The sequence below is a fragment of the Vanessa cardui genome, chromosome 21 (assembly GCF_905220365.1).
Source record: "Vanessa cardui chromosome 21, ilVanCard2.1, whole genome shotgun sequence".
Lineage (NCBI taxonomy): Eukaryota > Metazoa > Arthropoda > Insecta > Lepidoptera > Nymphalidae > Vanessa > Vanessa cardui.
This window is the reverse complement of record NC_061143.1, coordinates 8,444,896-8,470,416: the sequence shown is the minus strand read 5'-3', so window position 1 is coordinate 8,470,416 and position 25,521 is coordinate 8,444,896. Positions and strand designations below refer to the sequence as shown.

The 25,521-nt window shown below is 40.2% G+C and overlaps 1 protein-coding gene across 1 annotated transcript in view; it reads left to right on the top strand.

Moving 5' to 3' along the window:
* The window catches only part of LOC124538845 (neurogenic locus protein delta), a 28,929-nt gene extending 3,645 nt beyond the window's left edge, over positions 1-25,284 (top strand). Inside the window, exons 2-7 of the mRNA XM_047116077.1 lie at positions 4,086-4,385; positions 14,379-14,439; positions 19,008-19,265; positions 22,939-22,999; positions 23,167-24,540; positions 24,729-25,284. Of these exons, the coding sequence (XP_046972033.1) occupies positions 4,086-4,385; positions 14,379-14,439; positions 19,008-19,265; positions 22,939-22,999; positions 23,167-24,540; positions 24,729-24,822 (2,148 nt within the window). The 3' untranslated portion in view covers positions 24,823-25,284. The remainder of the gene's footprint in view (positions 1-4,085; positions 4,386-14,378; positions 14,440-19,007; positions 19,266-22,938; positions 23,000-23,166; positions 24,541-24,728) is intronic.
* The last annotated feature ends 237 nt before the right edge of the window (positions 25,285-25,521 follow it).

The window sequence follows — 25,521 nt, the reverse complement described above, 5'->3', positions numbered from 1 at the left end:
GGATCATTGATCAGATTACGCAATGTCGCCGAACTGGATGCTTGGGGAAGTCAATATTATGCATTATTTATAAACACACGCATAGCTTAGCTCGTACCTCGAAATAAACAAGGATCGCCACTAACAATGAATCGCAATCATATAAAATATTTTCTGTCATAACATTTTTTATAAAATCTTTTTTTTTATCTGTACACGTTTCGTGACATATGAATAACCATTTAGTTACGTAAAGTTCCATTGTTTGTGCAGCAGTCTGTGAAAATTATTCAATTCCGAATTGGGTAATTGTGTCAAATGGCAGCAACTTCTGCGCATTGCTTCAAGCGCTAAGAGATGAGTCGTTTATAACGTAGGTGCTAGAAAGGCCAGGAGACCACAGTTATGAAGAAATAAAAAATAATTGTAATGCCTACACCATAAGAATACGACCACTTATTGTTTTCTGTTAGGTTGCCATTTTTAAAAGCTAAATTTAAAACAAGTTAGTCTAACGGCTGTTAAGTAAGCAGAAGATGCTATTATTAAGTCACAGTCGATAGACATTATGTAGTGGAATACACGCGATTTGTTACCTAAATGACATAAATTGTAAATTTAGCCAATCCCACTTACGTTTCATAACGTTGCAACAAATTACACTCGCAGTATGATAGCGAGTGCATTAAAAGTAATTTCACCTAACTCCGAGCAATTGACGTAAAGGTTTCCAGACAGCTTTACGTATACCATAACATTGTGTTTATTTTTTTAAATCTTATTAAAGTGTTTTTCTAACTTGTTAAAATTCTTTACAATCGTATCGTACGAACGAAACTATTTTAATAAGTTCCGTTCCGCCGTATCTATATAGCCGTAGAAAAATTCACACGTATAATCCCAGTAACAATTTAAACAAGATCTGGTTACATACAAGAACACGAATTCACTCTCATCCGATCATAACGTACATCGACGCACGAAATCTCAATTCCCTTGTGCAATGCTTAAATAACCGCAAAATATCTTATTATTCGCTTTCCATATAAGTTCTAGGCAATCTAGCGAGCACGTACCTATTACTCGTAGCCATGATTCCCCGCTAATTTAGAGTTCCACTGTTAGATTGAATTTTTCTTTTATTCCGCTGCAGCTGCCAGGAATTAACAGTCGAACAAAGAGATTGCAACTTTTGTCGCGCAAACGTCGAATTTCTGAACGTTTTGTTCGCTTTAAGACGTGCGTCCTTTTATTTTCTGCGCCAAGGCGTTGTTTGAAACTGTACGCCTTTTGTCACATAATCGCTTCTCCCCTTCGTATAATGTCACTTTCTTAACAGTGATCAATTAGCAATGCTATTACATGACAACATTAGTTTTCAAAAAGGTCGAGACGTTAAATTATTAATAAACCGTTTATTTTACGACATGTGTAAGATAGAATATAAACATGAAAAAAAAATCATACCGAGTGACGATTCCAAATATAAATTTCGAATTGCGAATTTGATGCACTGGCCACATCGTCGCGCTATTAAAAGACTGTTTGGGTGTTTATTTTAACACATTTCGCGTGTGTATAACGGTCGAGATGAAAAACATTCCCCTGTGTTTCATTATTTGTGCTATTTATAGACAGCGCTCAACCTGCCGACTGGAACGAGTGTTTACTCTGGCTAACATACAATGCTGTTCGCATTATAGCTCCTTAACTGGATGTAACAAATTATCTTTATTTTATGTAAAAGAAAACATACCTTATTTAAAAACAACTTCGACGTAGCTATGATCGTAATTTATATTTTGTCAAATGCATTAAATCACTTAGTCATAACAATTCGTTTTAAATAATGTTGTACATTACGAGCATATTGCGCTGCAATTAAAATGATTTGAATTAATGTTAAGCGATATATTAACTGAGATGTTGTTGCGAGGTCGACGATTAGGTGCTCAAAATCAATTTGGATTTTCTTGAAGCCCGCGCCGGCGCAATTAATGTTACATGCCAGTGTTACTTTCCATTCAAAGCGGAGAAAAAAAAACAATATTGATGTTCACGATTCTAACGTCGAATGCATTAAATGTTAAGTCGTACGTTCAATAAATTAGGTACAAGCTATTCATTACTCAATTTAGATTTGTTATTTGTAAATATATAAATCGATTTTATATTCGATAAAGATAAATTTCATATTCGAAACTAACGAAAATTCCATTTATATGGGTTAATAGTTGACAAGTATTATTTTTTTTTAAGTTATATTCAAACAACATCACTCAGACGCTCATCGCGTTAAATCGCCCGAAGACATTATAAAATATAACTTATTCGGTAGTCCGTAAGTATTATTTAATTGTTAATCTGTGGTGCGCCTCAGGCTCAACGTAGACCGCACACAACAACACAATACATTCTTTAGAGGTTTTAATCAAGTTTCATTCAATCATTCATAAATGTTGCCAGGTTTTCGGGTCGTTTATTTTTCTTTTTTAAATCACAAATTAATTTATTGATAACCAGTAAGCTACAGCCGATGCTACTATAAGTTTGATAAACAATACATCAACTTTGATAAAAAAGGGGATGTTTAGAGTGCCCGTAGGTTTTTTGTGCACTTTTTTATGTTCCGCTCCTACCTGGCGTTTACCACGTGGATGTTAATTCTCTGTCCCGGTCTTTAGTCCTCATTTAAAACGAGAGGGGAGATGTTTTGCGCGTTCAGAAACAACCCCTATCAACTTGGCAGGAAGTTGGTTGAAATCTGGTGTCTTTTTTTCACCGTTCTTTGTTTAAATTGTGGTTAAATTTTAAAATCTACAGACCTACCGTCGCTAGATAAGACATCATTTGAATAGTTCATTGTTCCTTATTTTCATTTTTTTTGTTAACTTTTGACAAGTTCAGATATGAAGTTCAGTGCGCGTGGGAAAGCGTTATTGTTCGGGGGTAATAAGATTATTTATTATCAAGTATTACTTAAGCTTTATAATTGCTTTGCTTATCTCATAGCATATTTATATACTAATTACCTGTGAATGAGATGAATTTTAATGCATAGGGTGTTTAAAATATTACATGTTGGTTTATAAAAAGTCATAAATAAAATTTTTAATTATAAACTTATATACCGGCAATTTATTATAGACAGACTTAAAATAGAACAGCACGCTGCAAAATGAATGATTTTGACCGAGTGAGCGGAACATATTATGTAAAAAAAAACCCATCTGCATGATGTAACGTAGCGTACGAGAAAATAGAAATTATGTCAAAATTCAGAGGATCTTACTCACAGCTTTACGTGTACACTGGGTAACTGTATAATAATGATTCGCCGAGACATGATCGCTTTAAAGCTCGAAAGCTCACCACTTCCTTCCGATGCCTTATAATTACTTCCATCGGATGTCTACTTTCGAATTTAAACTTAAGACATAATATATAAGGAAATATGATTCCTCGTAAATAAAAACTTTATAATTGATACACATTAAGCGAGTTAGACTTAAGCAAGGTGGTATTTATAAATATACTATTCCCTAACGCATTACTTGGAGTTGGAACTAGTTAATCCCACATGCATCGCGGCCAACTGCGCATTCTTTCATTAATGCAAGGGTTGCTACCCTAGAGGGCAGTGCGCTATTATTATTCATATAAAGAAAAAAAAAGTAGTCGAACTATTCAGCTTTTTTCGACGTCTACGTGTCTGTCAACGCTAAATCGATTCTTCATAACAATGACAGCAAAAAATATCGTTTAAAACAAAGCTGGGGGTTTTGAAATTTGACATTTTGATAACGAGTCGAAAATAAAGTCATCGTGAAACAGAATTCGAAATTCGAATCGCGCTAGGGGTGTCGCCAGGCGCCCCACGTGAGCAGCCAACCCCAATTTTAAACGACCTATATAGCTGTCCAGTAAAACCGTTAATATCTCAACGAGATCGATCTCTCGGACAGTTGTGCAAATAGTTTATTTTTAGAATTACATCTTAGGGAGCGCTGAAACTTTTATTTGTTTTTATATTGTCGCATTACGGATGAGTTGTTTCGATGGAGATGCTTAAAGGCAAAACTTAAAATTGTATTTCTTATTTTCAGGTGCTGACGTCTGGTTCCTTCGAACTTAGGATAAAAAGTTTTACGAACTCATTGGGTAGGTTAAGTAGTGGGCAGTGCTGTGATGGTTCCTCAAGTAGTGACGCGCCGTGTTTGGCGCCGTGCAGGACTAAATTCCGAGTGTGCCTCAAAATATATCAAGCTAACATCGACACGACATCACCGTGTACGTTCGGTGACATCACTACTCCGGTACTCGGGGGAAATTCATTGGATGTGCCGAATCTTAACGTGGAAGGATTCACTAACCCCATCGTCTTCCCGTTCGACTTCACGTGGCCGGTAAGTGTTAAACTTTACTCCCATATAACCTGATACATGATTAATAGCCAACCAACGATCATTTCTCATTCGACGCATTAAATCGAACATTTGCGTTGATCGAGCTCACGCTGTCAAATTGTTTAGGTATCGTAAATAAAAACATCGTATTCATTTTGTATTCAGAGTAAAAATCAATATATCATTAAAGAAACATTAAGTAGCAGCCCTGCTTCCATAAATCAAATTCATTCGATGTTACTAACAAATTCCGATAATCCACGAGAAGGTTGTAGGCATCTCGGTTGGTAACTGGCAGTAGAAAAATTACGGGATTCAATATACAAAATTGACAGAATCGATGACGATAAGAATACTTGATGATTATAACGAGCGGACGCGTGGGACGATCACATCGTTCAATAGTTCATTTTTAATTAATTATCAAGTCGGATTTTCGTTCGAGTTAGCCCGTTTATTAGACGCACTCTGCAATCTCCTTTGTAGTTCGTTCTCATAATATTGCGATTAGAGCGAAGAGGCCGGCCGGGTTCGTGATCAGATATTGTAATCACCTGTTATTTATTTGCAGATCGCTCTCAAATCGCGATTTCAACTATAACAGACATCTTAATTGTATCTCAGCTGCGCCTATTTGCTAGTTCGTATTGTCTTCAGTGTACACTAAGTTTTCGAACGGACATTCGGAGCTTGGAGTACTATTTGCATTTTATTTAGCGGCTCGCTTCAAATATCTTACCGTCTCGTAATGTTTGATCAAACAACTCCCAAGCCGCTTGCACAAGTCAGACCATCTGGAGAAAAACGTGACATTTGTTAACTAGGCAGGTAGGAAGAGCGAGAGGCCATAGACGAAATTTTTAAACTTTTTTTTTTGACCGTGGATACGCGTCCGGTTCCTCTTATGCCAGTATCATTCCATATGAATTGGCGTTAAATTGAAACTTCCTGTTTAATTTCACATAGAGTTCTGTGTTGTCAGACATTGTGACATACGATCAATTGAGCGAAAGTGACGCGAAATAATCGTCTATCGGGTTTCCGTGACGGGTTAAGCTGGGCGAGAGACGTGGAAATCATACCATATGCCTTTTATCTTATTTGATAGGAATTCGACGTGGAAACGTCTCCCATCTGTCCGTCCATATGCTCCACGAGCGAAGATATTCACGCTATAATACAGAGTCGTGACCTTACGAGTCGTGTTATACTTGGGTGCGCCACATTTAAATTAAATAATCAGCCCTAGAATTATTAGCTCTTTTTTTCGCAATGAGGTCATCAGAGAAGCGCGTGTTACATGACCATCGTACAGGCAGTATCATTCATTCATATGAATAAATGTGTCGAATTAAATGTAATCTTAACATGATCGAGCGATTACTTAATGCGGTCTTTTGAATCGATTAATGAAAAGTCGTGCACAATTATGTTATTATAATAAATTAATCGATTTATGGACTTGTGTACAGCTCGCGAGTAGCATCACAATATTTTGAAACATGATGCCGTGACGATCGCCTCTGACGGACGGTGGAATAGTAACGGTCGCGGTCGTATTACAGTCTTAGTGTTGTCGACTTTGTCGCCACCGTGAGCTGTGTTTTTATCTTGATCCCCATGAAATAAATCGATTCTAAGGCCCGCATAGAGATCTGACCCGACCGATAATAGGTCACGAGTAATATTAATATTACTGACAACATCGAACAGTAAAATTACAAGTAAACCGGCGCGCGAGTTAACGACCCATAGAACCTATTTATCATATAACGCTCAGAGATGGCTTACTCGAAAAGAAATCTCATTTGTATTCAAGCTCGGCTCACTCCGGGTCTCTTTATTTTACTTTAAAACAATTTGTTTGTAAATCACAAGTTTTATATTGAGACCCGTTAACCGCTCCGGATGTGACAAAGCGGAGGACCGGAATAAAGCAAACATAGCACATACACGCAAAAAGTTTATATTTGTACAATTTCATGTTAAACATTTTTAAAAGTCTGCGGGGTTGTACTGCTCTTTGTAGGGTGTAAGCCCTGGACATGAACGGGTTCATTCATTCGTTGTCATTCAGTAACCGTTACTTTTGGATGCAAAAAACTATAAAATTACAAATAACATTTTAAAAAGCACCTGCTATAAATGTGGTCTTTTTCCTTTGCTAGAGAGAGAAGACACTGTAATGCGATAAAGATAGAACGAAAATGCCAAACAGTATTTCCGCGCATGCGCTATACAAGCAACGCCTCATTTACTCAGAAATGACCGTGAACTATACTTTTTATGGATTAAACATAGATCCGTATTGCGTTAGATGTTACTAATCGACGCCATTGTTATGTCTTATCTCGAAAAATCGTCTACATCGCATTGTAGTTAGATAAAACCGATCAATAACAGGTTAATTGCAGTCAAATTATTTTAACTATCGGTTATTTATTAAATGATCGATAAATATTTCTCGTAATGTCCTTGGGAACGGAATCGTTTTGGCAAGTCACTTTCCCACAAAGCTTACGAAGGTCGGCCCACATAGAGCCTACAAAAACATGAAATGTTACACTCGCGTTCCATGCCCGAACGAGAGTGAGGTTCACCTTTACTTATTATCTATATAACTTTAATGTTAACAAACAACACTACTTCAAACCAATTCAAATTAAAAAAAGAAAAACGTTCGGCAGGAAATATAAATTATCATTGTTTCATTTATTTTTCGAGATGCTTTTACATTACCATTACTTCGGCGACAAATATATTTAATTTACTGGCAATACTATCACCGGAAGGAATTAATGTCAGGTAGCCGGCAACATCGCGGGCTTTATCATTTTTTACCGTGAGACGCTGACAAGAACTAGCGTGCTTTAACTTAATTAAGGTTAATTAAAGCAAAGAGGCAGGCAGTTATGTTCATATTTGTATTTTAATGTCTTTTTCGTTGCCAACGTTTTCAGATTTTTTATTGACGTACATCCGCCAATAACTTCTTTTTTTTATTACTCTTTCATAACTAATGCAATTCCTGCGCTTGTCATCACAAATTGCACTGCTTAATGTCTGGAAATAACGATTCTTTTAATTTTGATTATATAAAGGTCATCAATCGCAAGTTGAGTGCCTGATTAATGCATCTATGTCATAATATGAAGAAACACGCGTCTTTATTGTGGAGCAAGTAGACTAAGCAACAGCGTAACTAATTCTAGAGATTGTTAGTTATTTTGCATGTTTCGTCAATAGTTTCACGCTCTGAATAATAGTAAAAATTTAAATGAAAGTAGCATCTCCGTAGACGGTGTCGACATACCTTCATTATGTGCGAAAAGCTTAACATACGGTATATTGTTTCTGAGAAATTAACGTTACAATGACGTCACGTTTGATTCGAATCTCAAAACAATAGCACAGTAACGCACGATACAAGAATCGACTGTAAACGGTTGTCACGTGTGAACTTCGCCAGCTATACACATCGTCTGATTCCTCGTTAGAAAGTAATTAACAATCAATACGTACAGCTCGTAAAATCTTATACAGTCGTGAATTCGAAAAGCAAACACGGCTGTGGGCGCCACAAATCGTACATAATTACGATCGAATTATAATCGAGTAACGCGTCCGGCATTGTTATTCGATTCACGATGCGGGCGTTACATAAGTCTAAATGTTTATAAAAACAGAAAAAAAAACGCAAACCTTCGCACGGTTCGTAAATTATTACTTAATAATTTCATAGCGTAACGCGATATGTGGATGGCTATGTACGCGAACCTCAGAAACTTCCGTTTACGGCGTTTTTATCCAAGAGTGCTCTTAATAATTTCCTTTATTTCGATCCGCTCGCGCCGGGATCCTCTTAAAATACTTACCCCTACATCCGCTTCTTTTAATAATCTACCGAAGCTATGGAATGCCTCAGTCGATCGTGTTCCCTCTTTACACCGTCTTTTATCTGTCTCCTTTTCGTCGAATAGCAATTAAAGCTTAACAAAAAAAAGGAATTGCGAAATGAAATTCCTCGTAAGAGTAGTTTGATTCGAGGGACGAATACAGGATTGCGTGTACGCTATTTCTTGATTAACCATTTCATAACTTTCAAATTTTAATAATCGGAGCGTGTATAATTACTTCGCAGGTTGCATTGTTCGGAGCCACTGAACAGCTATGCAGCAACCTGTCAATTAACTGGCATACTGGATTTTAAAGTAATTCGCCTAAACAAACTATCGCACAATAAAACGTAAGCTAATGCCCACTTGAAGTGTTCACGGGTGCTAAAATAACAAGGCATTTAAACGGGAATCGAAATTCCAAGATCGTAAATAATGATTAGTCATAGAAGAGATAAAGAAAATAAGCTCATCAAGAGAATGAATAGACACTAAAGTTTACCGGTCTTGTTATTATGGTGCATTTGAGGCGAGCTCCTAAGAAAATACTCCTTTTTTAAATCAACCGCTAGTTTATGGTCAAATTCTGACATTTTAACTACGCCTCTAACATTTACGGCTAATAAAATTGTTCAAAGAATTCGATTTATAGTAGGAGCCCAAAGCTAATTCGTCTATATTTTTTTCTTTTATATGACAAATGTGCACATGACGGAGATGATATAAATTACACTAATCGAAAAGGTCAAGATGATTGCAACATTCTTAAATCGCTATATTATGAAATAAAAATATGTGTTCCATTTTATGAGTTAAAGTCGGGCGCCTCGACTCCCGGTTCGTTCTCACGTAAAGCTAGGGCTCGATGGGCCTTTAAATCTGCAATGATGAAATTCCTTGCGTTCCAGTCTTTATTCATCACACGCGCGATAATTCTAGGAATACTGAGTCGCATCGCGAGCGACTCACATGCTCTAGTCGTATCCGCAACAGCGCGAATGAAGCGCTGCCATTATTTAGTATGGGAGGAGGCGCGGTACTTACGTGCTTCGTACGTACTTCGTCGAATTTATGGACGTGTCAAAGGCCGATCATAGTCTGGGAACCTCCGCGAGAGCTCGCGAATCAGAATGACCGATTCGAAAAAAATACGATGACGAGAAAAATGTACTCATTGCGGATTCAAAGAGGAAACGGTCTGGGAAAGCCGCGAGACCGTTGTTGATGCAAGTGAAGATTACGGTTATCGTTTGCGTTGAGCTTTTGTATATTTGAACAATTTTCAGTTTATTTCCACAGCGTCTGCCGTGTAGAGAATATAAACGGGCTAATATCCTAGTTACATCTATAACAAGACTCTTACTCATCGGTGTCGTTTAATTTTATTTCATCGCTAGCACAGGTATGCAAAGTGGATTAGGTAAAAAGCTCGAGATACGTATCGTATAAGAATCATGTCTAAACTTGTATTAGAAGCGGCATCGCGTCATCCGGATGAACAGATCACGAGATTTGTTTTTCAACGTGGCTTAGGTTTCATCGCTTCACCCTTCTCAGGGCTTATCGTCGATCACTGCGGAGCGGGGCCCGGAGCGGGCATCACCCGAAATTTGTTAAGTCCGCTTTTATTTTTTTAATTATGTTTCATTCAAATCATTCCGTTGTTTATGGCCGACATTTTCATTTTTGGAATTCCTCGAGTCCTGAGTACGGTCCGTCTGCTGAATGCCGGTGATGCCATGTGAAATTAAAGTCTGTTTTTTTTTTCACTTCGTCCAGATTCAAAAGTCCAGAATTCCGTTCTTGAAGTCGCTTTTTTCGCGATGATTGTAATTGAGGGCAATAAATTGTTAATGTCTGACTTATTTCGTGTATACGACCTCCATATGGTCGTTAGCGTCGAAAAAGTTGTTACGTCTGTCTTAATGTTTCCTAGCTGCGTTCCTAATCGTCATAGATATAAAGTGTAACATTTCGTTACATTTACGACCCGTTTTTCGACTTTTTAATGCTTCCCAGTAAAACAGACAGCGGTAATTAATCCTTTCATAACGAATCTCGGTTAATTTCTTTACGATGGTCACCTCAATGTTTACTTTTCCCAAGTATTTGTGGCACTGGCGTTTTATAGCCGTCATGATAATTATCCTGATGTTTAACAATTTATTTTAAGTTTCCTAACTTTTTGAAATTTAAACCGAAGTTGAATGTGAATTTTACTATGATATTTTTTCTCTTTTTAAATATCTATTTAAATATTATAAAATTGATTTAGTAATACATATTCAGTTTTATAATATTCAATATTTTTGATTCAAAATATCTTGATCACAATTTGATTTATATTTTTGCTTTTGAAAGATTATAAAATATTATAGTATTATAAATCACATTCTGGAAGAATACCAAAAGTCCTATCAACCATTCACGAAACTTTTCTCTTCAATATTAACGCTTCCATTAGTCAATACCATTTCTGAGAGCAAACAAAAATTTCTCTCTTAACAATTTAAATGTGGAACGTCATAAGTTCACATAGACCGCGAGGTCGCTCGCTTTGACGTCTTTTGTCTATATGCGCTGTAACAGACGGTTCGGTATACCAACAGGTATGATCCGACCACTCGACGAAGTATCTCGAAAAGTGAACACAACGCGAACGTCATGGTATACACAATTTAACAGTATAACATATAGGCTTAATACCGCTCGCCATAGTTATTCGTGTTTACCACGAAACTGCTTAGCATTCTAACCGAATGCATGTGTACTGTCGCCAATAAAATGTCGACCTGGATATTTTTTGTACGAGAATATTTGTACACGAAATCTCTCATTCACACGGTATCAAATACGATGTTTATGTTACATAGCATGTACACTTATTTAATTTAAAGGTCCAATTTGTATTATGAATCATCAGGTCAACGGTCTGAGTAAAGGCGATACCAAAATAGAGAGAGATATACTTAATTAAAAGCATTAATAATTTGGATTATACAAGTTTGAATCGCTTTAATACTTCACGCTTCAAGATCTATATTGAGCAGACATTGAAATTTGCATATCTTTTAATTTGACGTATGGTTTTATAAAAACCTAATCTTCCTCGAACAGTTTTGTCTGAATATAAAGAGTTCGTTGCATATCAAACCTTATTTCAAAGGCTTGAAAATCCGAGTTTAATTCTCGTCGGGGTATAGTTAAATGTTAAAAACCTGTCCGAAACGATGTTACCACACTAGTGAAGTGTGAAATATGAAATCACGACTCTTCCACTTGCCCGGCTATTTGTGTTCCAAATAACTAGATATTTTCTCATGTTGTAACAAGCCCCGTGATCTTTTTTTATGTTCTATCCGGGTTAAACCATTGGACGAAAAAAATCAATCCACTGGGCACATTTTATTCCCGTTAAAGAGTTTGAAATAAAAAACTTACTTATTTCGAATTCCATATTTAAAAATCGACTTTTGTTTTGGCATAAATAGTGAGTACTGTGATAAGCAAAATACATACCATCTGTTGCAGTTTCACGCGCTTTCATTGAACAAAGACAAACACAACAATAAATAAGTTATACAAACAATGGCGACCGAAACACGTGCATGAAAGATGCGCGAAAGTAGCGGTCACCTGATTATACCTTTTGTCCGGGGAGTTGTAAAACATCCCAAACACATTGGAGTTTACAAACAAAACGTAAAAATACGAATCCTTTCCCACGTATCCTTACATTTCGGGTCTTTAATTAATAACGAAACAGGCTCTGATATGGAAGTCGCCTCTTTAAGCACCCTCATAAAACGATTATCAAATAATTTCCCGGCTTTCAGACCACTATATCGTTCTATTGCATTCGTTTGAGCCAGTAATACAATTTAACGCATCGCATTCAAAGGGATTGTTTATGATCCACGATATGGAACTATCTCACGATATGGAAAGCCGTAAATGTTATATTATTATATTAAATGCCAGATAATTAAAGTTTACAGTGACCGATATACGAAAATTTAAAACAGTGCAATGAAATCGAAACGATTGAATGCCAAGTAGGATTTTATAAATAAAGTTGATTATACACTAGCGAGGAGATTTCCTCCAGTAGACAAGCCCGTGCAAGTATTATAAGTATACGGTATCACCGGCTCGGCACGTTTATAAAGGCTACCTGTACACGTACGCTTACGTCGTCGCCCGCTTTTTATGGGCTGCCTCGAGAGTCACTGTCGTGGGAACCGGCATATACTTACGCCCGACTACAGCTGACCGAAATGCGCTCTCCATACTCGATTAACAAATCAATACGCCGTATACTACGACCCACCATATTTGATCATGCAAACAAATCATATTAATTTATTTCGACAACCGTGCCCTCGCTCCTTATAGGGACAGAGAACAGTTTACGTTAAATTGACGTTACATTGACGAAAGGTACTTGCCGTGATTAAGGTTCAAATTCGTTTAGTCGTACAATCGGGTCGACTGTTTGGTATTCAGTAATGTTCGATAACACGTCCGCTTGTGTTGTCAATGTATTAAACGATGCTCACTTATTATAAATTCGTCAAAACTATGTATCGAAAGCTTTTATTGCGCGTTGCCCGACTACGTCTAAAAGCAAGGCAAAAACCCGTGCATTTTTACCGTATACAGCCGTGTGATGTGCGTTGGGAAACTGGATTTCTACTATTGATTTCCACCATCCGACAATGATTATTGTTCGTTAGAGAGGCTCATATCAGTTCCTATGCAAATAGCTCATTGTTAGTTCTCGCTGATGTAAATTATGTTTTCATTCATCAAGCTAATTGACAATGGGGGACATCTGTCAGATCTGAATCACTCCTTAAGAGTTCGTGTGGTGATCTTATGAAGAAATTAAAATGGTGACCCTTTACATCCGTTAGGCGCAGCTGCAGACGACTTGTGACGTGTATGTATCTGATTACATTTGGTCACGGGTCTCGACTGTTTTTGAGGATTTATCGACGTCGGTCATCGCCGTCTGATTACCGTATTGATATTAAGTGACCCGTTTTTTTTTTCTTCAATTTCTTCGCTTACCTGTTATTATCAAAACGTGTCACGCATCGAATTATCATTCCAAATTAAATTGGGTCACTAATCATTCGATCTGATCTAAACCCCAAAAAACTCAACTTAATGGAACCGGAATTAATTATTTTGATACTTTGTGCAGTCATGATATTAACATATCTCAATTATAAGTTAATTAAATTTAATTATAATCGATTAGATTGCGACTGCTTTTAGAAAGAAAAAGATAATTTCACGATTATAACTATCATTGCTTATATATCATTCTAGTTCAAAATTCCTAAGTCGACTGTAATTAAATTTTATAGTGCAACTATTATATTGTATGTGTTCGCTGTATCGGAATGACGCCTCTCTTTTTTTACGTTAGTGACAACCGGTTTCACGGGAACGACGAGAGAAATTTCATAAAGCGCAACAATTTTACACATTTTTGCATGAACGAAATTCGAATCGTCATAAAAGCCATTGATAAAGTTGACGGGCGCCTACAAGCTGTTGACTCCACGTCTTATCACTGATAATCGATTTTCGACTGCCGTTTCGCCTCCTTATGTAAACACCGACAAATGTCAATAGCTCACTATCTGATACGCACCCGTTAACATTTTTTTTTTATTATTTTCGAAGCGACGGTAACATTACACTATTCCATATTGGGCATTAAGTACTCCAGCATTCGCCTTATTGCGCTAGTTGTATTTTTAGCTCGTATTATAACAATTCAACCATCTGCTCCTTGGTTCACCTGTCTATCATGTTGTTAATTTACACTCATCCGCCATACTGAACGACGTCGTAAAGTAAAGGAAATATTTGAAATGCTCGAGCGCCGCACCCATTTTAAAGGTCTCCGCTTAAGATGGTAGGATATCTTGGGTTATCTCATTGTGAGACGAGCGACACCAACGCGTACTGGTTGAACTTTTAAGTGAAGAATGTACCTTTAACTTTGTAGTCGTTTAATAAACTTTCCATTTATAGCTAACTCGATTTTTATTTTGTAATAATTGTATTCTTTTGTTTTCAGGGAACCTTCTCGCTTATAGTCGAAGCGTGGCATGACACGAACGAGACGTCAAGATCTGATGGTAAGTCAATTTCGTACATTTTACGGCGATTATGATAAAAAAAGTGTCATGAAAACTTTGATATTTTTGTATAATTCATATCACGTTCGTCACGACTCGCTCACATTCAGATTTCACTGTAATTCTGGGTGTTTATCGTGCATTTAACGGACAGTATGTATATTTGAATGCTTATATTATCATATCGTGGAAGACAAAAATGTTCCCATGGTGTGGACGATTGGTGTTCAAAGCACGCGGCGGCGCGCGTGAGTCGCTTCGCAATGCCCGTCGTATTCTAATAAACTCAGCCTTCTGTAGGACGAAAATTTAGTAGAAATGTTCTAATATATTCCGATGGACGATGACCGATACCTAGACGAAATTATTCATTGCTTATTGGTGGATCACACGATAACGTATATTTATCCTCACGTAATGCTGCTATCTAAAAAATAACACGTATGTTTGCCATATGCCAAATAGATTCAGATAACTATCATCTAAAATAATGTGTGTTTGATAGAAACGATTTTAAAGTTTGGCTTATTGCGTTCGACGATAGCAGCCGGAGTTTAAACGCCCAATAAAGAATCGACAGTTTTACGGCTCACATGCGACATGGCGTGACCAAAAAATGAGTTGTTACCGCACAAACGTAAATACATCAAAATAATTCGCTGCGTGTACGTACGGCTCTCGACATAGATGAATTAATAAATCAAAGCATATAAATAAAGCAAAAAAGCAACGATTACCTCTGTCCGATTCGATATTTAAAAAATACAAAATAGCGAACGCGAAAACTGACTGGTGACGCCCATTTCTTAATTAGTTTTTCATCCCGCTGCACTCTGACCGACATAATTACTACTCCTGACCGGGTAACAAAAACTGTGGGTGATTTACTTAAAAGAGATTTAAAGATACGGAGGAGTGTTACGGGCCGGTTTACCGAAAATCATTAGCGTTCGAAGTGGATAGCTTAAGAGGACGGGTATATTTTTAATACGGCGCGGGAGCGATGGGCGGCGCCGACGCACTACCGAGAAATGTTACCAACAGAAATCTAATCAACCATAATAACAGGTTACATGCACGCCGTTTGTGTTCACTCACTATCGACCCATTGGGCTAATGTTTAATTAAATCACATTCGGTTTTTTCTAACATAATAGGTACAGCTGCATTCAAAACGAATTCTGTTGTTTGGTTACCGCGATCCCCTGCATCTTAGGATACAGCTCAGAAAGCATCCGAGAAACGCGAATAATAGCTACACAAACCGAAGTATGCAATATATCACAGATAAGTATGAATGCAACAATGAGTAGATGGCTTACGGGGACGTAGAAAGGGATTCTTGTACAAAACAAATAGCCGCCCGACAATGGACTGGTTCGCTTGCAATTCTGACGTCGCTCGCTCCTTCACCGAAATCTTTTGTGCGTCGCCCGAGGCAGTCGGGGTCGCACCTGGAACGCACTAACGGCCCAATGTATTGTTTACATAATGCTAAAAACTTGCCTCCGAGGAAATAGACTTTAGTTTACACTTCATCTTTCGTCGTCGTATGGCTTGACTGGATAAAAAATCACGGAAGACGGTCCGGAAGGCTCAATTTATGATGTAACAGGCGTTGGCTCACTCGGGAAGCGCTGTCGACAGATGCTAAGCACATGCTCCGGATAATAGGTGAGCAACAATGTCTCATCCCGTGCGTTTTGTTTATCGAGTCGCCACTTCGTTTACGATTATTGCACTGTCTCGATTTACACCTACGTATTGTTTGAACAAGAATAGGAGCGTGTGAAAAGAGAGTAGTGATAACAGATACGTAAGGCAATTACGTGTCTGGTCTGGCGCGAAGTAAACAGCCGCGGGGCCGCTGCCTAATATTACCGACGAGATCCGATTATGATGCTCTTATGTGACGGCTCTTTCCCTTTAAAATTACAATTGTCGGATTTATTTTCATAAACTTTTTTTTGGGTTCATTAATTTAACAAACTAAATCAGTTATCATGATAATATTACGCAATATTTTGTGTCGCAACAAATATGTTATTTTACTTTAAAGTGTTAGTACTGAGTTTTGCGACAAATTTTTTTTAGTATTAAAAACTAAGAATTTGTGTGTTGTTTTTCGAATTTCCCGAGAGTCTTAAACCCTCAAACGCTAACACGAAATTGTGTGACTGTTTATCTAACTCAGGGCGCGACGTCGAGCGCGCACTCGAACTCAAATACACCTCGAGCATTAGAAGTGGACAGTTTTATAAACAAAAGAAGTGAGTCGTTTGTGTGCTCGGTCCATTGATGAGATGCCGTTTCCCACAGCGCCAGCGGCAACGTGTCGGCCGGTTAGGCAGGTGTCTAAAACGAGAAATCGAGACAACTGTCAATGATTCGCCTGTAAAACGGGACAAAAACATGGCGATTTCGTTTTCATTCACGTTCGACGCGAGCTCCCAGCAATTAGACCATCACCGAACCAGATCGAGTACTAGTTGTCAATCCACAACCTATATAATGAACTAGAACGAGCATCCGGTGGCCTTATTGATTGATCGACGATCAACGGAAGCCGGTTCGCGTGATCCCATCCCCTGTCTTCCCTAAAATCGCGTTTAAAACATACCAAATCGACTTCGTCCGCCTCTGATATCGAGCTCGAGTCAAATTATCTGTTATTTCGCTTTCTTTTGTTTGTATCGGTGAATTTATTCTTAGTTTATTTGTGTGACCTCTGGGCGCGTAATTACGGGTTATGAGACGTCAGACCAGCACGTACCGGTGTTGTTGCCCCGTTCTGCTTTAAATGTGTTATTTATTTGTAAATTGGAACTACATTAATAGACGCAATAGGATACACCTTCATTTAATATCGTTTCGACAATAATTTGGGATGATGAGTGTAATTTGTAGCGGCTCCGCAGCAACCAATGAAATCTTTTAACTTTATTGTACGTAGAAGGCAAAAAGCGTTGAGCAATTTTCCTACAAATTACGGCCGTCTGGGCTGGCTATAATGTAAGGATGTAACATTTTCACATATGCATACTTTTAATATATGATGGTTAATTTTTCAAGTTCGTTTTATAAAAGATACGAACGTACGACGTCCAAACGCTCATATATCACTCGGGTAGCAGCCCTAGCGCACCTGAGCCAAGTGCACGGTTGCCATAATTCTCTGCGCACATTCGAACTAAATTGCACGCCGCTCCGGCTCCGTTCCCACACATCATTTTTCTAATTCCCTCCGAACTCTGCACTTCGCTTTAATAACGCTTCTTTGTAACGAACGTATCATATTACACCATCCTCTAAAATTACCACACAAAGATTTATAATGTTGTATATTAGATATTGTTCTTTCTTTTATTTCGATTGTCGATCACGTTCGTACGATATGACGATAAAGATTTCGCGAGTTCAAGCGCTAAAATCTATCCAATAACACGATTTACGTTTTCTATTCGAATCGATCGCGGATTGAATTTATTGATATTTATTATATTTTCGTTGGGCGAGCTCCGAGTGTAGGTACGTGTTTTATCTTCTAGATTTATTGCACAGATACGATCGGTGTAAGCTTACGTTCAATTGTATACACTGAGGTATTCCGGCTTCGCATTGCGATTCCTCGTCACTTATTACACATAATAAAGAATTACGTAAGAAACGTCAAGTAGAAACTTTTTACTTACATAAACGTTTTGTTTAAAAATAAAATGGTGGGACGTTTTAATAAATTGTGATTGTAAACAAAAGAATAATGAGTCGATTGAAGATAAACGCATTCTCATTACTCGATATGCTTTATCGCTGACACCCCATACAATACCGAAGAACAATCCTATGCTATCGAATGCCATACGCCACGAAATTAGTTGGGATCGATCGTTTTTATATACCTTTTAATTTTGTTTCGCGTCTGGTTTAATTTTATCTGCTGTCGGGATTACCGGCTTAGGAATGTAACGTCGAGCGTAGCAAAAAGAGAAAAAGTGGGCATACACGAAGAGAGATAAATAAAGGAACTGGTCGACGCGAAGGTTTCCCAGCGCGCCTCCGTCTCACAACTCACATCTCTTTGATGAATGGATTGGCAGTTTATTTTTTTAATCAGTGCGGGTAGTTTGCGCGGAACACTTTTTGTTAGCAGTTATGCGAGCTCAGCCTTCCTTGCTCTCGCACTTCCAATTTTTTTCCAACGTTTTCTCCTTATATAGCGCTTATTAGCTGTAAATAGTTATGGCAACGAGTTACACGATGCAAGAATGTGGTTAAAACTCTTAATCAATCAAACGGGCGCCAACGAACCAAAACAGTGAATCACGCTTGGGAACAATGAAATCTCGCGTTTGAATGCGGGCGTCAAACAGGCCACAGTAACAGGTCAATTTGCTTCCATACCCTTTCCCACGCTGATAAACAAATTACTTTTTCTTTATCGAATTAAGCCGTGTCGTTATCCTTACGAGATTTCGATCTCATTCTGTGGGAGCATTAGATGAATGTGTATCTTTATGCGCTTTGTATAGAGTTGGAAATCGTATGTTAAAAATGTTTTCTTATTTCAGATTCACTCATTGCGCGGATGACAAAGCAGAGCATAGCTGACGTTGGAGGGCCATGGATAGAGGAGGAACAGCGGTGGGGCAATGTAGGCGGAGCACATCTGAAGCTATCCTACCGGGTTACGTGCGCAGCGCACTACTACGGTCCAGGGTGTGAAGTTCTCTGCAGACCAAGAGACGATGCTTTCGGACACTACACTTGTTCTCCCTCTGGCGAAATCGTTTGCAAGACCGGATGGACCGGGGATTACTGCTCGAAACGTAAGTGGATTTCGTAATAGACTTATACAGTGACATCTGTCAGTTGGTGTGCGTAGCGCCCGTAAATGATCATTAAAATAGCATTCCTAAATTAGTCTTCCTCATTAATGGGTTACGATGACAAATTCGGTCGAACATCCTCTCATAAACCTAATTTAAACATGACCTTTCACGTGGCACATGTAATGCTTTCTAACCTCGATACTACTGAGTCATTGAGGTCAAAGGAGGTTCGCAACCTCCCATAATCCGCAGGAACTGTATCCATCCTAAAATACCATTCAAGTGGAATATTTTACTTTATTAAATTCTCTACAAAATATAATAACATTTTCTTATTTATATTTGGTAATGTTAATGACCTTTTATAGCGAGGTCTCCAACTAAATTCTTGAGTTCAAAAACCTAAATATGACCGCGTCGACACGTCGCTTCCTTTTAACACATAAATAATAATTCATCTGTTATCAAATTCATTACATTTCTAAAAGGTATTGTTTTATGTGAAAATCTTCTCATCTTGTTACATTTTAATTATTTCCTTTAAATTCGTTTTATAATCGTCGTTTATTTAATTCTAGATATGTATCTTCATCCGTCATTAAAATTTATTGCGCGGCATAAACTAAATCACTGACATTAATGTTTTGTTAATTCAATTCCGTCAAGTCTGACCGCGATGATAAATCATAAAAAAATACTTCAATTTAGGTTACTTTTTATTCATCGATATAAATAATATAGCTTTAAATTAATGTACTTTAAAGTATTGTCACATGTTTAACGGCGAGCGTGCGACCGATCGAGCCGGTGTGGTCTTTGAATGCTGCCGGATTTGTAAACAAAAGCAAGAGAAAATACCGCCCGCGCGTCTCATTAGCGACATACATCATACCCTGCCCTTTTCATTATCACTTTCGGAGGAATATTTTCAATGTATTTTTTAATTAGACTTCATTTAAAACCGTACATTCTCTTCAATTAATTCGATTTACGAAGAAAGTCGGCGTCAAAGTGATTAGACTCGTTGATTACATTGCACCCACTTTTCCCGGTTCCGCAGAGCAAAACAGCGATTGATTTGCAATTCTAATGAATCGCGATCAAGCGGATGGCTGTCAATAAAAAATCTAAACGTTTCAAACGTCATTACGACGTTCTGACGTATGTTAAACACATCGCGTCTTGTATTGTAAAACAAAGCGGTGCGTCTCAAGATGCATTGTGGCGGGCGGATGTCGCGTCGCAATCTCGGCAGCCCCACCTGCCGCCGCGTTCCCACACTCCGGCGCCGCAAAAAAACGCGCGAGAGAGAGACACCGCACCTTGCTCCGCGTAGCGCTCCGTCCCGCTCGCACGCCAGGGCTGTCCGCCCGCTAGCCATGCGATCCTAGGACGACCACGCGACGGGATAACCACGAAATCACAATTTTCTGGTAAAAGTAAACAGTTGCGGTCGAGAAATATGCCAACTATTTATGATGGGCGAGAAATTTCTTAAGTTGCCGTGAGAGAAACTTTAATAATATTTTACTTTCTCTCAGTCAGTTTTAGTTACATATGAAATACAATGGGAGATATAAACGTCGTCCGTAGTACGTGAGTACTTCGGTGATTACGAAAATGTAAAAGCGAATGAAGCGGCCATAATGAAATGAAAACACCGCTCTACGCTTGCACACGCACACATCGGCCCGCGAGCGCAACACAGACGCCGCGAACCGGGTCAAAAACACCTTTAAACGAGAACCAAACTCCAATCGAAATAAACTTTGTACTTGACCGTGTCATGATACTTGCCTCACATCTGCCGAACGGTATCTCGTTTTCTGGGAAAGCATAACATCCCGAAAACTTATTTGCATGTCCCGACGGCATTATCTCGATCGTCCAGCTCTCCTTCTTAATGATAGGGTAAACATCGCGAGCGAACCCCTTAACGGCCGCTTAATTTCGCCTAATTGTTAGCGAGAGTGGAGTTCTCACGAATATTACCTTCTGTGCGGAGTCGCAAATCCAATCCCACGCGCACCTAATTTCCGCTTCGAATAGAAACAGATGTCTGAACAGTTCAATATTTGCTCGACTCTGAACACGTGTGCGTCTTCCTCGGAGGACGCTTTTGTCTTTACCTGACCTCGCAAAGGCCAAAGTTGTTTCGTATTTTGTATAGCATTGGCCAGTCGCAGTGCGGCGTGCCTTACCATTAGAAATCGATACGGTTCGTATTCATTGATAATAATTAATAGCTAGGGGAGCGGTAAACATCTATAAAGCAGCTCTCGTGCACACTTAACCTAATACTTTTCTTGAAGTGTAATTTTTATGACTCCCGATTTACTAACGTTCAAGGGCTTCGATAAGGAAACTCGAGGAGCATGTGTACTGGATAGTTCAATTATAATTTAAGTTACGGCTACTCGAAAATCTTTGATGTCTCTCGATGCCGACGTTGTTTCTATTCTTTATGCGTCCTAAAACTATTAGTTATTTAACGCTATAAATAGCCATACAAAGGTTAAAAATGTTGTTAAGAATCAAACGATTCCACTTGCGAAAGTAAATACTGCAATCCGTGAAAGTGAATTATATTTTCAATTTCATCTACAACAACCGTGGTATGCCATGGCGAATAAATATTAAATAACTTTACCAATTTAGCTGAGTGAATCGTAAGCGGATTTGCGAACGCTCTGTGAGAGTTCGGAGGGCTTTGTGTTAGCCCGGCTGAGTTTAAACCTATATTACGGTCTAGGGAGCGGCGGGCGGACTAATCTCCTTTATTATATCTCTGCCACTGAGCTCGGAAATCCAGAGATATATCCGACCAGAACAGTTTCCTCGTTCAATTTAGAACGCGAAAGCCAGACTTAAATATGCATTAGGATAGGTAATGTGGCAAACAAAATGGCGCCGTCTTAGTATTTTTCTAGTGAGTTAGGGGACTAGTAACGGTCGAGTGACGGTTAGACTCCCCGCGCTATCTGCCCCCTTTGTATTCGCTCCGATAACTTGCCCATGCGCACCCGACCGATACGACGCCGCACCGCACTTCTCATTTCAAAACACTATTTTTTACAACGCTCACTGTGCCATTACTTCTTTTCTTTTTGTTATTAATACCTTCTTCTGTACTTAAACCGCAATGCACACGTACATTCAAGATTATTCCATTACATTTTCATTACATGGTGAAGCCAGAACAGGGTAAGGTTCGCCGAGTATAACACGTAAATCACACGGTTAACGATGCGCACATATTACGTTCGTAATACATCACGTCCGAATAAAATATGAATGTTTAGAATCCAATATTATACCTTTATGAAATAAAGGGATACGAAGGACTGAATTTACGCCCTGAAAGTAGGTTTTAAGTATGCATATAAGAAAATTAATTTGAGTAATAAAGTTCGTATGGAATCTCGCTTCGGTTATAGTTGAAGATAAATGATCAGTGCGCGTGACCTCGCCCCCGACTCGGGACGCTAACGAACCTCTCTCTTTGTTACCGTGTCCTTTGCGATTCTTCGTAGATTCCAAAGCTAATACGTGAAACTGCGTACCGGTGAGGAATTATCGACCGTTTTTGCTTCGAAGTACCACCGCTAGCCTTCCATTGTGTGCGTTTTGTCTTTGTGATGCGCTAACGAATCTATTCCTTTTGTTGCAGCGAGATGCCTGCCCGGCTGCGACGCGGAGCACGGCCACTGCCTCAAGCCCGACGAATGCATGTGAGTATCTACTTCGCACCTTTGTGCTAAACGCTTAACGTTCTCCTGGCTCTAAATCATTCATCCTCCTCATTCATTGTTCGCTGCGAAGAAAGACATATTACGCTTTTTAGTCGCTTGTTATCACGTTGTATAATTTACTGACGTTTGTTTTTGTTTAATTTCAGTTGTCATTCGGGCTGGGTGGGCGAACTCTGCGACCAGTGCGAGCGGCATCCGGGATGCGTACACGGTACCTGTTCTAAGCCGTGGGACTGCATATGCGAAGAGGGCTGGGGTGGTCTATTTTGTAACCAAGATCTAAATTACTGCACGAACCATCGACCCTGCAGAAATGGAGGAACTTGCCACAATACCGGGCAAGGGAGTTACACCTGTGTTTGTCCACCGGAGTACACGGGTCCCGATTGCGAAAAATCACTTCACTCCTGCGCAGTCCGACCTTGCCAAAATGGAGGCGCCTGCGTTCCAGACGAGAGCGGTGAATTATCTTGCGCCTGTCCATCAGGCTACGAGGGAGCACGATGCGAAACTAGAAGACTGACTTGCGCCGACCAACCTTGTCGAAACGGTGGCACATGTGAACCGCGACCCTCCGGCTACGTATGTTCTTGTCCGCCGGGCTACGCGGGAGTCGACTGCGCCGTCGAAGCCGACCCCTGTGCTGCTAATCCTTGTCGAAATGGAGCAACTTGCGCGCGCGCCGGAGATGGCTTTAGATGCAGCTGCAAACCGGGTTTCAGGGGAAACCGATGCGAAATCGATATCGACGACTGCGCAGGTATAATTTGCGAACACGGAGGTACCTGCGTGGATTTAGTGAACGGACAAAGATGTCAATGTGCGCCTGGCTTCCTGGGCCCGAGATGCGAAACTCGCGTGGACTTCTGCTTAGCGAAACCCTGCGCGAACGGAGGAGAGTGCCACGTTCTGGACAACGACTACGAGTGCCGCTGTCGACCGGGTTTTGCGGGGAAAGACTGCAGCATCGACGTCGACGAGTGCGCCTCCTCGCCCTGCAGGAACGGCGGCACGTGCCGGGATCGCGTCGACGGCTACCATTGCAACTGTCCAACGGGCTGGGGAGGAAAGTCTTGCACGGTATCGCTGGCCGACTTCGCGGCCGCCAAGCCCGCGGGCGGACACCTGAGGCGCGTGGGCGACGAGGCGCCCGAGGAGGAGAGCCTGTCGGGGCGGCACGTGGCGCTCATCGCGGCGCTGTCGGCCGCGGTGCCGGCGGCGGCGCTGGCGGCGGCCGTGGCCGTGGCGTGCGTGCGGCGGCGCAGGAAGCGAGCGCAGAACGCCGCGGACGCGGAGGCGCGCGCGCAGAACGCGGCCAACGCGGGCGGCGGCGGGCGCGTCATCCGCAACACGTGGGGCAAGTGCGAGGGGCCCGTGCCCGAGTGCCAGAACGCGCACAACGCGGCGGCCGAGGAGTGCAAGCGGAAGACGCTCAACACCGAGAGCGCGGCGCGCCTGCTGGCGGCGCTCGACCCGCGGCTGTCGCGGCTCTCCGCGGACTCGGCGTATTGCGCCAATAGGTCAGTATCCCACGAGTATTATCTCCACTTATTTTGAAACAGAATCACAATTTTTGAGTGTTGATGGAAAATTATCATCATTATCATAAACTAACTTATTGTGAAACAGAATCACAATTTTTGAGTGTTGATGGAAAACGATATTATCATCATTATAATAAACTAAATGTGTCTTTCTTTTGTTACAGCGATACGTCACTAGTGAAGCGAGCGCTAGAAGGCGGAGGGGTGTACGTGTTAGACGACCACTGCCTGCCGCCCACGTTCGCCACGCAAGTGTAGTGCTAACCAATGCGGCAATGAACATTAACTTATTTATTCACATCGGACGCTCGTGCGAACTAGGCTGTGCGCCGCGTGTACATATAGCGTAAAGTGTAAAGTGACTCCTGTATAGACGGCTAGTTGTAAGTATTCGGATATATTTATTTGAGCGCGATCCGTACGCCCTGTAAATAGTATCGGCGGTTCGGATCGCTTTTTCCACCCTTTATCGGCAAGCGTCGCCCGATACGCCGTAACCCTCGTACCGTTTCGATGTCTGAGCTGTGGATCGAGTTAGGGTCGTAACCATCACGTGCGTGTTCGGTTGGGCGAGGACCGCGCTTGCTGTGGGGTAGTGGACCACGGTCCACTGTCTGCGATCTCTGTAGGTAACGGTGAAGCGGCTCGCGCGGTCTCGGTCCGCCGCGTGGACCGCCCACAGGCTCCGTACGGCCACCGGCTCCAAGCGCATGTTAATTCGCTGCGTCAAACATTACTTTACTACTGTATCTATCACAAAATATCATGTCTTAAATTGTTATAAACGTAATTATTTTAAAGTAGCTCGGTTAACATGCGAATTTTCATAATTAATTTAGATTTCAGTTCAATCCGACACATAGTATAATATAATCTGTGCCAATGAATCCGTTGTCTCATGCTCACGAGTCGGTGGTCTGTACAGTTTCTGTGTAGTTCACGCCCCTCTGTCCCCTT